This window comes from Mangifera indica, chromosome 5 (assembly GCF_011075055.1).
Source record: "Mangifera indica cultivar Alphonso chromosome 5, CATAS_Mindica_2.1, whole genome shotgun sequence".
In the NCBI taxonomy this organism is placed as follows: domain Eukaryota; kingdom Viridiplantae; phylum Streptophyta; class Magnoliopsida; order Sapindales; family Anacardiaceae; genus Mangifera; species Mangifera indica.
Genome location: NC_058141.1, coordinates 11564208 through 11579887, shown reverse-complemented (window position 1 = coordinate 11579887; position 15680 = coordinate 11564208). Strand labels below are relative to the sequence as shown.

The 15680-nt window shown below is 35.2% G+C and overlaps 1 protein-coding gene and 1 pseudogene across 1 annotated transcript; one reads left to right on the top strand and one right to left on the bottom strand.

Moving 5' to 3' along the window:
* The first annotated feature begins 39 nt into the window (after positions 1 to 39).
* On the top strand, positions 40 to 5518 carry LOC123217494 (annotated as a pseudogene).
* Positions 5519 to 5998: 480 nt separating this feature from the next.
* Positions 5999 to 7178, bottom strand: LOC123215505 (clavaminate synthase-like protein At3g21360). The gene is made up of 3 exons (XM_044635624.1): positions 6810 to 7178; positions 6472 to 6725; positions 5999 to 6344 (listed from the first exon to the last, which is right to left on the bottom strand). Exons 1-3 carry the CDS (start codon positions 7173 to 7175, stop codon positions 5999 to 6001), a joined length of 966 nt encoding a protein of 321 aa, XP_044491559.1. The 5' UTR covers positions 7176 to 7178.
* Between the last annotated feature and the right edge of the window lie 8502 nt (positions 7179 to 15680).

Below are 15680 nucleotides of genomic sequence, written 5' to 3'. Positions count from 1 at the left end.
TCTCGATACTTATTATGTCATACTTGTCTCTCCTCATCTGCGTAGAATTAAGGGTCCACTATGAGCAGCAAACATAGGTTCCCTCTTCTACTCAAAACAGTTATGTTTGGACTAAATTTCTCCATGAAATCTTCCGAAAAATCCTTCAAGTCCAAAATCTGCCGACGTGGCTTCACCCCGTTGGTCACCTCGTCACCTGAAGCAAAATTAGCAAACACGTTTAACAGCAGGTATTAAATCTTCTATCAATTGCCGGTTGCCACAAACAGAGAACCGATTATCTCAAAATTAAATCCCCAAACCTAAACCCTAGTGTATCCCTGGAACCGGAGAATAACTCAAAAGAGCAGAGATTGGACTTATAATTTTTTGTCTCTCTATATGGCGGCCGCTAGTTCGTCTGGTTCAAAACCGAGCTCCTCAATGGCGGATTCATATATAGGAAGCTTGATAAGCTTGACCTCCACGTCAGAAATCAGATACGAGGGCGTTCTTTACAATATCAACACTGAAGAGTCCACTATTGGCTTGATAAACGGTGCTGGGTTTCGTTTCTTTCTTATTATATTGGTTTTTTTGGGCTTTTGACTGTAAATTATACGGATTGTTTGGTTAATTTTATATAAAAAATTGCGTGTTTGATGTTCATTTAAGTTTTATGAGTATCTATTCTGTTTTTCATTTTAGTTGCGTTGTCATTTGTTGATTTGATTTTTTTTGTATGGCAGTGCGATCATTTGGAACTGAAGGGAGGAAAAAAGATGGTCCCCAAGTTCCCCCTAGTGACAAAGTTTATGAATACATATTGTTTCGTGGAAGTGACATTAAAGTACTTTATACTGAGATGGCTTATTTTTTCGTATTCGTCATTTCTGGTTTACGCATCAATCGCTTGTCATGAGGCTATACTATTTATACGATCTGTCATTGGCTTTGTTTCTTCGTCTTTCTAGTATGAACATGTTTTTATTTGTTTTTGTTTTCTTTTTTGTTTCAGGCTAACTTCATATTTACAAAGAGGTTCAGTCTTTGGTGTTTGCAGAAAACTTGGCCTTGGTTTCTTTAGTTGTTTCAAAACTAATTTCATAGCCATTTAACTTTTTATTTTCTTTTATAAGGCTCCAATCCATTAATTCCTGTATTCATAACGTGTCATATATTACTTTTAGGTTTTTTTTTTTTTTTAAATTTTTTTACTGCCATTTCCATGGTAGTTGATTGGGTTCGTTTTTTGGATATTCAACTCAACAAATGCCACTTACTTTGAACAAGTTTATTAATGTTTTTATTTCTATCAATGTTTGTCTTATTAGCTTGATGCCAAAACCTTATTTTCTTTTGTGCTTTGTTTTTCAGGATTTACAGGTTAAATCTTCTTCTCTTGTTCAGCCCACACCACCTATAAAAAATGACCCAGCTATTATACAGGTGCGTTGGAGAAAAGGTCTTAATAAGTGATGCCTTATATCTAGTTAACCTCACTCTGAGTTAGATGTTACGTTTTTCAGTCTCACTATCCTCCTCCATCATCAAGCTTGCCTTCTGCTGTTAGCGGGCCGTTAACTGACCCTAGTTCCCATAATTCACAACTGGGGCTATCTGGTTCAACTTTCCAAGGTGGCCTACCTTTATATCAACCTGGAGGGAATATTGGGTCATGGGGAGCGTCGCCTCCTCCTCCAACTGCAAATGGTGCTGGGCTTGCTATGCCAACGTATTGGCAGGGATACTATGGGCCCCCAAATGGGCTTCTGCAGTTGCACCAACAGTCTTTACTTCGACCTCCTCCTGGGCTTTCAATGCCTCCTTCTGTGTAACAATCCATGCAATATCTTAATTTTAATACTCCCATGCTCACAGGAGCTTCTAATTTGCCTGGTTCAAACATGCTGGATGCTCCTTCTCCATTGCTTCCTCATAGTACTAGTTCCCTCAATGTGGCATCCACTTCCTTACCTTCTTCAACTTTGCCATCAGCATTGCCACCAGTGCCCTCTGCTACATTATCTTCAGAAACATTACCAAGTTCATTGCCTAATAAGGGTTGTAGTCCTACTCTTCCTGAATCTACATTTAATGCAAGCTTGCCATCACTGCCTCCTCAGACTACTTCTAGTTTAGAAATAAATGCTGTTGTTACACCAACATCTGACAAGCCAAATGCAATTTCTGTTCCAGTATTGCCTTATCAAAGCTCGTGGCAGTCTATGCCTTCCACTGTTGGGTCATTTTCTTCTATTAGCATGGAAGCACCAGTAGCAATACCTTCATTGGTGACTCCTGGTCAGCTATTGCAGTCAGGACCAAGTGCAGTCCCTCCGACCCAAACTGCATCTTCATCTCATTCTGCACTAACTGCTCATAAAGCTGTGCAGGCGGTTCAAGTATCGTCATCACCATCAGAACCATCAGTTGCAGTTGTAACGGAAGCTCAGCCACCAATTTTGCCATTACCAGTACCCCCACAGGGAGTTCACAAGGTTTTCATTTTAGTAGTATATCCATTATATTTTTTTTGCCACCATCTGTGTGCCTTACAGCATGAATGTGCCAGCAGTAGTATGTGTTATTGTTTTTCAAAGGAATTTGTTGCTTTATCTTTAGTTTGGAAAAATATGGATGGCAATAATTATTCTTTGGAAGGTCATCAACTTGTTTGGAAATATTGACTGTTCTATGTGAATGTTATTTTCTTATTTGATGTCATTTTTTTTTTTTAAAGTCAAGTGGAGAGTCTGATTTATTGAATGATTTTGTGACAGAAGGGATGTGAATTGTGGTATAGATAAATTTGGAACATGGAAAAATAAGAACTGTTACCATTCGCCTGTGTATTTGTTTTCTTTGCCATTGATGATTTGAATCCCTACTCCTTCAGACTTTGTAAGATGCCCTTTTAACACCCTTCTTCAGCATCATTGTTTGAATCTTGTCATGACATTTGAATTATGCTGCTGCTGCATGACCGGAGTTCCCCCATCTCCTTTTTTTTATTTCACTATTCTGCTTGTTGATTAGCAAATCTACCTGTTGTATTCCCATCATTTTTGCTTCGAAAGTTATGTGGTGGGCGAGTTGTCGAACTTCATTCTGGGAACTAGTTTTTGATGATAAGAATGGGAAGAGTTGTCTCTGAGGTTTAAGTTTTGCTGGCAATCATTTGTTTGGTGGGGATAGTATTAGTTTTATTTACACTAAATATATAACATTATTTGTGTCAGTGCATCAATTTTATATGGTTGCTATTTTTTTCTATTAAGTGAGTATTTCGGTGCTGGTTTGAGCAGACTCAACAGAAGCATTAATGTCTACAGAAGATTTAGGTTACTTAAGGTGGCTTTTCGACCTATTATCGAGCAATGTAACTCATCTTTTTATGTGACACAGTCAGCAGTCATTTTGAGAGCTTGAGTTGCTAAAAAGTATTCTGACCTTTTTTATGGAGTGGTGTGTCCCTTATTTCTAATGTGTACAAGCTTCTGTGCCTCAGATAGTCATAGTTATTTTCTTTGCCTCTGGTCCTTGCTTTCTATTTGATTGAGAATGTTTTCTAGGATGTGCATTATTTTCATTAGCAATTCAGAAACTGTTTATTTACTGAGTGTAATTAATGAATATTCATCTGATTGGATTTTGTAGTTTTCTTCAATCATAGAATGTTAGTCAACATTTGTGCTATGATGCTACTGGAATTATCTGAATTGTTCTTTTTTGTTAATTTGGCTAATTGCCAACTCCTGACATGTGCTCTTTCTCTTTCCTTTTTCTTAGCCAAATGGAGCTCCATTCCAATCTCGTCATGGTTGCAGGGGCCAAGAAAGGGGAAGAGGCACTGGGGTAATGCTTTATTTATTTTTGCTTTTTAAATATTCAGGCATTCCACTCATCAAAACTGGGTATTGAATTGTTAGGTTTTAGATATTGGTCCTACATTTGTCTCCTTAAAAATCAGGGGAAGTAGAGTCATTAAAATTTATTTTATTACAATAATGTGAGCTTTTGTACAAAGAACTGTAAATGATCTATTGAATTGGCTCTACTCGAGGATACCTAAGTGTTTTAGTTATAGCTTTAGACTTCTTGATTGTGCCATAAGATTGGTGTCAAGGTTGGTAATGCTATTATGTATCACTCCATGTTGAGGTATCTGCAGCAATTTGGAATTCATTATGAGCCATCTTTGGATGATGTATGGCAGATTGTGTTTTCTCTTGACTCATTTCAGTCAAGAAAGATGACTAGTGTTTTTAATAATTCTTTGAGCATGAGTCATGAGTTCACATTGTTAAAATTTTTTTATTTATCTGGCAGAGTTCACATCCTGTGGCAAAATTTACTGAGGATTTTGATTTTATGGCAATGAATGAGAAATTCAAGAAGGATGAAGTTTGGGGTCACCTTGGTAAGGGTAACAAATCTCACTCAAAGGACAAAGAAGGTGATGGAAAAATCAGTGATGAAGATGATTTTGAAGTTGATCAGGATGCTGGACTATATACGATTGGTGTCAAGGTTGATAATGCTATTATATATCACTCTATGTTGAATTTGATTTTGTTGAAGAAAGAAGCTTTTTTTGTTTCTTTATTACCTACGTTATCTGATTTTTCCTTTGTGAGCTGCAGCCTATTTGCAACAAAGATGACTTTTTTGATAGTATTTCCTGCAATGCACTTGATTATGAATCACAAAATGGAAGGACGAGATTCTCAGAGCAACTGAAAATAGACACAGAGGTATGTGTTTTTTGTATCCTCAGATATTTTTAACTTTTCAAGAGTTGGTGTCATGTTCTCATCATCTTATTATGTATTGTGGGTGCAGACTTTTGGTGACTTCTCAAGGCATCAAGGTGGACGAGGTGGGCATGGGCGTGGGCGTGGGCGTGGGCGTGGACGTGGTGGTCGTCCCCGAGGTTCTTATTATGGAAGGGGGTATGGTTATGTGGGAAGGGGCTGGGCGCATGCGTAGGGCTGGATTCGAGTTGAACCGAACTCGAGCTCGGCTCGATTTAATAATAATATAGCTCGGGCTCGGGCTCGTTATGCTTGAGCTTGAACTTGGCTCGAGTTTGATTCGACTCGTTTCGAATTCGAATATTCGTTATTAAAACGACGTCGTTTTATTACATATTGGTCAAAACGATGTTGTTTTGTATCAAAAATTTTAATTTACAAATTTTGACAATTAAAGCTCGAGCTCGCTCAAGCTGGCTCATTTTAAGCTTGTACTCGAACTCGAACAGATTCGATTCAAATCTAGCGGTACGTGCCAGTGCCATGCCCAATGGTGCCTCATAGGCATTTTTTGGGTCTTCAAGATGTTATAGTGGGTAAAAATAATGCCTGACCGCCTGCCCGTTGGATGGAAAATTGATCTAGGGCGGTTTCTAACGTTTGTCTTTTTTTTTTTTTTAATTTCAGAAATAAAGAGTAGGGTTTTTTTTTTTTAATTATCTCAATATGTTTCATCATTGTTGAAATCCTGTGGATCTAACAAATGAAATCATTTATTCGGTTTAAGTAAGAATTGTTTATTTATGCACAGCTTTTTTTAAAGGAAAAATATGTTTAATTACCGAAATAAAAAATTACTTAAAAATTATAAATAATTATTGTATTGAATGAAAAGTTAAAAAGAAATATTAATATATTATTTTATTTAAATATTTTTTGTTATATTTATTTTAAAATGTTTTTATATTATTTATTATATTAAATGAAATTAAGTATATTTTTATCATAAAAGATTAACTGAATCTCCAGAATCTTCTATTTTTATTATTGAGATTATAATCACAACATAACCATCAATAGATAAAGTGTTAACGGTTCCATGACTAATTGGAATAGGATAATTTAATGTTTATTTGACCGGTAACAACAGAGTCATATTCCCATCGAGTCTATTTCACTCGTGACAACATAGCCATCGGTATCAGAACAAATTATTCATGCTTATTTCAAGCTTTACCAAATAACTAGTTGCCACCAAATAACTACTTGCATGTGGCAACTAGGACTTTTCTTGGAGGCAGAGAGGGCCTTCTTCCATGGAGCAAAGCCAAGTTATCCAAGAAAAGAACATCACCCTTCTGCCACTTAAACTGGATGCTCTCTTCTTCAATTATCTCTTCACATCTCTTCACTACATTTTCAGGTATCTCTGTCCCATCTGCCATTGTAGCTGAGCTTATCTCCTTCCCATACATGCCTACAAGAGTGTTGAACCACATCCTCCTCCCTTTTCTTCCATCGAACACCTTTGTCAACGCTCGCGGCCCCAATATTGTCTTCACTCCACCATTTGGTAGCCACTCTATCTCCATCCCTAGAGCTTTAGCCCTGTGTCACCATTGTTCAATGTCAATCAATGCAAGAGATTCTCCACATATAATGTATAGCATATATATATATATATATATATATATATATATATATATATATATATATATATATAAAATCTACATACCTCTTCTCAGCCTCTTGAGGATCTGATGTACCAAAAGCATCCTCCCATCCTCTACCTCTCATGGAGGAAGTATTATTATTGCCAGGAGCTAAGAAGGTGTATTTTAGTCCTTTGCGCTCCAATTCCTCAACAGCTTCTGGGAATTCTTCCAGCATACGTTCTGTTACTCTAAAGCTTGGAACAAAGGGCGTTTCTCCGCCTTCTGGCGGTGGCACCTCACAGAAAAGAATCACTTTTAACGGATATTCCTTTATCTGCTCAAAATATTACATGTATATAAATAAATTAATCATCACAGTAATAACTACGCCAATGTACAAGTAAAAATGACGACTTACCAAAACCATCTCATGGTGGTAGTAAATGAACTCAGAGAGAGGCCCTTCATTGGCCGTCCACACTCGTTTATAAATATGGGTTCTCGGCGCTGGACCAACGTAACGAATATCATCCCAGCCGAAGGTTTCAACGATCTCATTGAAATCTTGAGCATTTTTCACATCGAAACCTCGAAGAAGGACTGCGCTATTTTTTATAATCATCGCCTCAAACCAGTCTTTGTTTGTCTTGAGAGCCAACAGAAGTGAGTCCAAGTCGCTCTTGTCGGGCGCTGGTGGCTGTAGCACAAGCGGCATCGTCTCGCCATGCACCACCTTTTCTCCTTCGCATTTTCCAACCTTGAAATCCTTGCAAGTAAACTCCATAACTCTCTTTTTTCTTAATTTCTTTGGATCTCTGTGTGTGTTTAGACTTGGGTGAGCTATGGGGGTATTATATAGTGTAAAGCGGGATTGTTTTGATCGCCATCTTCCATGCGTATTACAAATAATTTGACAAGTTCAAGGGTAAGGCAAAGATATCTTGGCTGTCGTTTTCTGATGTCGGTTGATGATTCCTCCGGCTTTGGCATTAAAGAATTAGTGCAGCCTTCTGTTGGTATTATCAAACTTAACATTAAGGATAAATCTGGTAAGTTTGCATAGATGATCAAACTGAATTAGTTTTAAGGCCACACATTAGACACTTCTGTTTTTGTCCTGAATTAAAGATCCCTCCTATAGTTTTTTTTTCTTATAAATCTAGGTCAACATTTTAGGATATGCCGCCGCCTTAGCCTCATCCAAATTCAAAGTGTTAGAATAATCAACATAACAAATGATTAATTAAGTTGTAATATTCTTTAGTCATTCAATGATTAAATTAAGGGAAATTTTAAAGACTGGGCAAAATTACAGGGGTCTAAGTGAAATTGCCCAAAAAATTCAGGTTTAAGCAAAAATGCCCAGATTTTGTGAAATGACGAAACTGTCCCCATATATAAACACAGCAAATTTTCACTGTGTAATTCAAAGAAAATTCGAATTTTTTCCACATCCCACAGCAATCCCACGACGAACGTCATTTCCGCTGATTTTCTTGCTTTCCGGCAACCGAAAATGAAAAATAATGTTATCACATCTCCCGTAATCTTGTTTGGATCAAGTTATTGCTCATATTATTGAGATTTTTCGGTTTGAAATTTTAGGGTTTACGGTTTGAACAATGCTTAAATTGTTTTGATTCTTGGTTGTTTTTGTTGAATTAATTGAGGGGTTTTGTGTTATACAACGTGTAGATTCGATTTATGGGAAAATCGGAGGCTGAAACGACCAAAATTTGGTATAAAATGACTGCCAAAGAGATCGACAGTCCGACTGGGAACAGTGTTTCCCACGTCAAAATCATGCATCCCACGTTCAGCCAAATTTAGGGGGGTAAATTAGCTTTTTAAAACTATTGGGGAGTCGTGGGAGACGCATTAGCCCACATCGGGGTTTTTCTGAAATTTGTCACGTCAACGTGAGTTTGGCGAAATTATGAAAATGTCCCTATATATATTATTGAATTTTTCGGTTCGAACAATGCTTAAATTGTTTTGATTCTTGGTTGTTTTTGTTGAATTAATTGAGGGGTTTTCTGTTATACAACGTGTAGATTCGATTTATGGGAAAATCGGAGGCTGAAACTACCAAAATTTGGCCGAAAATGACTGTCGAAGAGATCGGCAGTCCGACTGGGAACAGTGTTTCCCACGTCAAAATCATGCATCCCACATTCAGCCAAATTTAGGGGGGTAAATTAGCTTTTTAAAACTATTGGGGAGTCGTGGGAGACGCATTAGCCCACATCGGGTTTTTTCTGAAATTTGTCACGTCAACGTGAGTTTGGCGAAATTATGAAAATGTCCCTATATATAAACACAGTCAAATTTCTTATTTCTCACGTTAATATTTGCGAATTTACTGTGCATTTCTTTCAAATTTCAAAACTTTTCACGCACCACGTTCATCCCACGGCCGACTAGATTTTCGTCGATTTTCGTAATTTCCGGCATCTGCAAATGGCAAAGAAGGTTAGTATATCTTCCGTAATCTTGTTTGGATCAAGTTATTGCTCATATTATTGAGATTTGATTGAGATTTTTCGGTTTGAAATTTTAGGGTTTACGGTTTAAATAATGCTTAAAATATTTTAATTCTTGGTTGTTTTTGTTGAATTAATTGAGAGGTTTTGTGTTATACAACGTGTAGATTTGATTTATGTGAAAATCGGAGGCTGAAACGACCAAATTTTGGCAGAAAATGACTGCCGAAGAGATCGGCACTCCGACGTGGGAACAGTGTTTCCCACGTCAAAATCGTGCATCCCACGTTCAGCCAAGATTGGCTGTTTTTAGGGGGGTAAAGTAGCTTTTTTAAAATATTGTGAAGCCGGTGAAATTCTTTAGAACACAGTAGACCTGTTTATAGTTGGAGTTTTCATGAGGGGGTAAATTGAGAATTTTCTTATCTAGGGTTTTTGATTGTGTAGTTTTCGAATTTTATATCCGTTTTTTCTGTTTAAGGGTTTTTCAACTTTTAGAATTCGAATTTCAATTACGTTTTTTCGAATTTCACCGTTTTACGAGATATAGACTCGTATTTTTCAGATTTCTGAAGGATTTTTCGATTGTTCCCATTCTAGGGTTTTTTAACTTTTAGAATTCGAATTACAATTTCGTTTTTTCGGATTTCATCGTTTTACGAGATATGGACCCTTATTTTTCAGATTTCCGAAGGATTTTTCGATTGTTGCCATTCTAGGGTATTTCAACTTTTAGAATTCGAATTTTAATTCCGTTTTTTCGAATTTCACCGTTTTACGAGATATGAACTTGTATTTTTCAGATTTCCGAAGGATTTTTCGATTGTTCCCATTCTAGGGTTTTTCAACTTTTAGAATTCGAATTTCAATTCCGTTTTTTCAGATTTTATCGTTTTACGAGATATGGACTCTTATTTTTCAGATTTCTGAAGGATTTTTCGATTGTTGCCATTCTAGGGTATTTTAACTTTTAGAATTCGAATTTTAGTTTCATTTTTTCTAATTTAAACGTTTTACGAGATATGGACTCGTATTTTCCAGATTTTCGAAGGATTTTTCGATTGTTGTCATTCTAGAGTTTTTCAACTTTTAGAATTTGAATTTCAATTCCGTTTTTTCGAATTTCACCGTTTTACAATATATCGACTCGTATTTTTCAGATTTTCGAAGAGTTTTTCGATTATTGCCATACTAGGGTATTTCAACTTTTAGAATTCGAATTTCAGTTCCATTTTTTCGAATTTAACTGTTTTACGAGATATGAACTCGTATTTTCCAGATTTCTGAAGGACTTTTCGATTGTTGTCATTCTAGAGTTTTTCAACTTTTAGAATTCGAATTTCAATTCCGTTTTTTCGAATTTCACCATATTACGATATATCGATTCGTATTTTTCAGATTTACGAAGCATTTTTTGATTGCTTCCATTCTAGGGTTTTTCAACTTTTAGAATTCGAATTTCAATTCTGTTTTTTCAAATTTCACCGTTTTACGAGATATGGACTCGTATTTTTCAGATTTTCGAATAATTTTTCGATTATTGTCATTCTAGGGTATTTCAACTTTTAGAATTCGAATTTCAGTTCTATTTTTTCGAATTTAACCGTTTTACGAGATATAAACTCGTATTTCCCAGATTTCTGAAAGATTTTTCGATTGTTGTCATTCTAGGATTTTTCAACTTTTAGAATTCAAATTTCAGTTCTATTTTTTCGAATTTAACCGTTTTACGAGATATGGACTCGTATTTTCCCAATTTCTGAAGGATTTTTCGATTGTTGTCATTCTAGGGTTTTTCAATTTTTAGAATTCGAATTTCAGTTCTATTTTTTCGAATTTCACCGTTTTATGAGATATCGACTCGTATTTTTCAGATTTTCAAAGAATTTTTCGATTGTTCCCATTCTAGGGTTTTTCAACTTTTAGAATTCAAATTTCAATTCTGTTTTTTCAAATTTCATCGTTTTACGAGATATGGACTCGTATTTTTCATATTTTTGAATTATTTTTCGATTGTTGTCATTCTAGGGTATTTCAATTTTTAGAATTCGAATTTCAGTTCCATTTTTTTGAATTTACCCATTTACGAGATATGGACTCGTATTTCTCAGATTTCTGAAAGATTTTTTGATTGTTGTCATTCTAGGGTTTTTCAACTTTTAGAATTCAAATTTCAGTTCTATTTTTTCGAATTTAACCGTTTTACGAGATATGGACTTGTATTTCCCAGATTTTCGAAGAATTTTTCGATTGTTGTCATTCTAAGATTTTTCAACTTTTAGAATTCGAATTTCAGTTCCATTTTTTCAGATTTCACCGTTTTTACATATATTGACTCGTATTTTTGAGATTTTCGAAGGATTTTTCGATTGTTCCCATTCTAGGGTTTTTCAACTTTTAGAATTCAAATTTTAATTCCGTTATCAGACAGTTAAATCTTGTTTTTTAAGTTTTGTCATTTCTTTTTTTATTATTTGGTATTTTTCATCTTTTTATGTTTTTTCCATATATACATTTGTTTACATATTTGTTTTTACTCATGTCTAACGAATTTTTTACATTGTCTCAAGATATTTCTTGCAAAAGAAGACGGGTTGACAACGAGCTGCGAATCCCCGACGAGACCAGACACTTCCGGGCAGAGGCGATATGTCGTGCATAGCGTGTCGCATTATCTCGGATTACTGCTACATTGACCCTAGATCAGCTACGACTATTTGGGAGGACATGTTTCAGGTATCTTCTTCGTTTACCCGAAACCAAATTCTCCGGGATGTTGGTTCATGTATTTCTACTCCGACAGCTACATCGACCCTCTGCCAGAGACGAGTTTTGGTTTAGGGTTAGTGGGGTTGATGTGAGATTTAGTCCGTTCGAGTTTGCACTAGTGACAGGTCTATCGTTTAGTCGACGGACTGATGTCTCTTCATATATGCCTTGCTCTTTCGGACATAGGATCAGAGATACTTACTTTCGAGGATTTTCGATAGTGCAGTATCACGACTTAGAGCGTATTTTCTTGTTGAGGCCATGGGGGGATGACGATATTAACGCTGTCAAGATGGCCTTGTTGTATATTCTTCACATTGTTTTGTTGGGGAATGATCGACGAAATAAGGTGTCCACGGATTACTTCCAGTTAGTTGATCATTTGGACGGGTTTAATTCCTACTCGTGGGGCGTTGTTGTGTGACAGATGACATACGATTCTATGTCACAGGCGAGTGAGAGAGTCTGTTCTGGACGGATGCCGTAAATCCTTAAATATAAATTGATTTATTGACATCGTAAATGATTATATTACAGTTTTTGATATACGAGACTCTAGAGACGTTATACGATTGGATTGACCTTGTCGATCTCTATTCGTCCCCCCGGATGTTGAGGTGGCGTACGCGAGACGTCCCTAGTTGGACTCATATAAGGTGTATTTTCACTGGTGATCCGGTATGTACTAGTTAATTAATAAGTCGATTAATTCATTATATGTTACAATTATTTTAACCAATAGGGTATATTTGATTATTACCATCAAGAGCCACCGCAATAAATAAATGCCCCAGATATCGACCTTTAAGGAAAGCAGCGTCAATGCAAATAACAGGGCGAAGATATTGACTAAACGCACGAACGGAACATCCTAACGCCATGAAAAAATTTGTAAATCGATGCTCATCATCTGTTTGAATAGCAGTAACGGTGCCCGGATTAGTACGTTGTAAATTGTAGCAATAATCTGGTAACAGCATAAAAGATTCCTCCGGTGAACCCCTCAATGAATTGATAGCCCAATTTCTTGCCCATCAAGCCTGTGAGTAGGAAATATCAATTTTATATCGGTCGGCGATGTCTACAATTATTTCTTTAGGCTGATAAATTCGATCAATTATCACAAACTTTGATCTCATTAATTGACCTAAAGCTCGGGCCCCAGCTTGTCTGTGATGTGGCAGGATTTGATCAACTAAACATGTGTGGGTAGGATTCATAGAGTTGATCCCCCACACATTACCGACAGTGGACTTGGTTGCATGTATATATCACTTACAATTTTTGACCGTGCACTTAATTTCCCATCGTTTCTTGTCAGACTTTTTGACACCAAATTGAAATCCTTTCAGTAAGGTGAATTGCTTCACAGCGTCTTTCAATTAGACTTTATTATGAAAAATATCCCCTATCTTGACACCATGCTCCTCTCGGATCGATCTGGAACCACCTGATGATGTTGATGGCTGTGGAGGAAAATCAGGAAGCCACCTAAATGGATCAGTAGAGACATTGTCAAAAAATGGCCCAGAATAATTTCCACCACTTGAAATAGGATCTTCAAGCTGCAAACTATCCATACCCTCAGTAACTAATGCCATATACTCAGACTCTACATCTTCTGAAGGAATGTCGGGCATATCATTTCCATCAAAGTCACCCCAATAGGGAACTATATCTTTTTCTCCATGAGCCCATGAGTTTGCAATATACAACGGGTCATTACTGAAATCAATCAACTTTTCCAAATCGTATTCTTTTTCGACCCAACTACTTTCTTTTTCATCTTCATCTTCATCTTCATCTTCATCTTCATCTTCTTCCTTCTGCCCTTCAATTGGGGTACATGTAACAAAAACAGGAATACATTCTTGAAAGTACTGGGACATATCAAGAAGACCCTAGATATCTTCATCATTTTGGATCTGGATGGGGCAGTCGAGCTCAATTTTTCTTGGCTTCATTGATACTTGAATGTAGTTTTTCATTGGATCAATACTGCAAGACTCCGTCAAAAGCTCAATAAATCCCTCGAATGTTGTTCCATAAGGGATTTTAATCAATTGTTTCGCTCCTCCAGCATATTTCATTGTGTTGTTGCGACCTTGAATCCATTCTCCCTGGTAACGAACCGATGCATAACCATCCATTTTAATTATCAATCCTACAATGACAAGTTTTTGAAGATAATTATTCATTTAGAATAAAAAATCAATAATAACTATGTAAATCAGTCGTACAATTATTAATAATTAAAAAAAATTCCTCATATTTTTCTAATATTTTATTTATCCCCCTATAATTATTTAACAATTTATATAACACTTTCGTATGTTATCTTATATCAAAATGCATCTATCTGTTTGTAACGTTCCATTTAAAACGTTTTTATAATATCTATACTTTGAAATAGATATTCAAATTCTATACTTTGAAATACTTTAAAATGTCAATAATAAAAAATTTCTTCAGAAATCTGAAAAATACTAATGGATATATCCTAAAACGATGAAATTCAAAAAAACAGAATTGAAATTTGAATCATAAAAGTTGAAATACCATAGAATGACAACAATCAAAAAATTCTTCAGAAATCTGAAAAATACGAATTGATATATCCTAAAGCGATGAAATTCGAAATAACAAAATTGAAATTCGAAATCTAAAAATTGAAATACCCTAGTATGGCAACAATCGAAAAATTCTTCATAAATCTGGAAAATGTGCATTGATATATCCTAAAGCGGTGAAACTCGAAAAAACCTATAATTTCAATTATAATGCGCCTACAATGTTTAATATGAAAATGCGCCCTAATTTTAATAACATTTCATTTGACCCCTCAATTATCTCTTTCTTTATTTAACACCCTTGTATGTTGTCTTGTATCAAATCAATACCTATCTATTTTTAACATGTTATATAAATCCTGTATATATTGTAAAATATCTAAAACCCCCATAACAATGTAAAATATCCAAAAACCTCTCGTATTTATCCTAAATTACATTTAATCACCCATACTTGTCAAACATTGTATTTAACCCCCATATTATGACATCAAAACTAGACTTAACAAATAAAATGAAGTTTTAGGCTAAGATTGACATAAATACATTTTTTTGATGAATAGTATTTTTTCGAGTCGAATTTAGAAATACGAACTCCTTTCGTCCGAACGAATCCCTACTAATTGATGTTGAAAAAAAATGAAAGTGAGAGTGAGTGTTTGAGTGATATGAGAAGTGTGTATAAATAAAATGAGTGAGGAGGGTTTATATAGATGAGGGGAAGGGTAATTTTGACATTTTAGAAAAAGTAATGAAATAAATAAATAAATATGAAAATGTCTTTATGATGTAAAATATCCAAAAAAAACCCCCCATATTTATCCTAAATTACATTTAACCTCCCATACTTGTCAAACATTGTATTTAACCCCTATATTATGACATAAAAACTAGACTTAACAAATAAAATTAAGTTTTAGGTTAAGATTGACATAAATACCTTTTTTTTATGAATAGTATTTTTTCGAACCGATTTCAGAAATACGAACTTCTTTCGTCCAAACGAATCCCTACTAATTGATGTTGAAAAAAAATGAAAGTGAGAGTGAGTGTTTAAGTGATATGAGAAGTGTGTGTAAATAAAATGAGTAAGGAGGGTTTATATAGATGAGGGGAAGAGTAATTTTGACATTTTAGAAAAAGTAATAAAATAAATAAATAAATATGAAAATGTCTTTATAATGTAAAATATCCAAAAACCCCTCATATTTATTCTAAATTACATTTAACCCTCATATTATGACATAAAAACTAGACTTAACAAATAAAAATAAGTTTTAGGTTAAGATTGCATAAATACCTTTTTTAGATGAATAGTATTTTTTCGAGTCGAATTCAGAAATACGAACTCCTTTCGTCCGAATGAATCCCTACTAATTGATGTTGAAAAAAAAATGAAAGTGACAGTGAGTGTTTGAGTGATATGAGAAGTGTGTGTAAATAAAATGAGTGAGGAGGGTTTATATA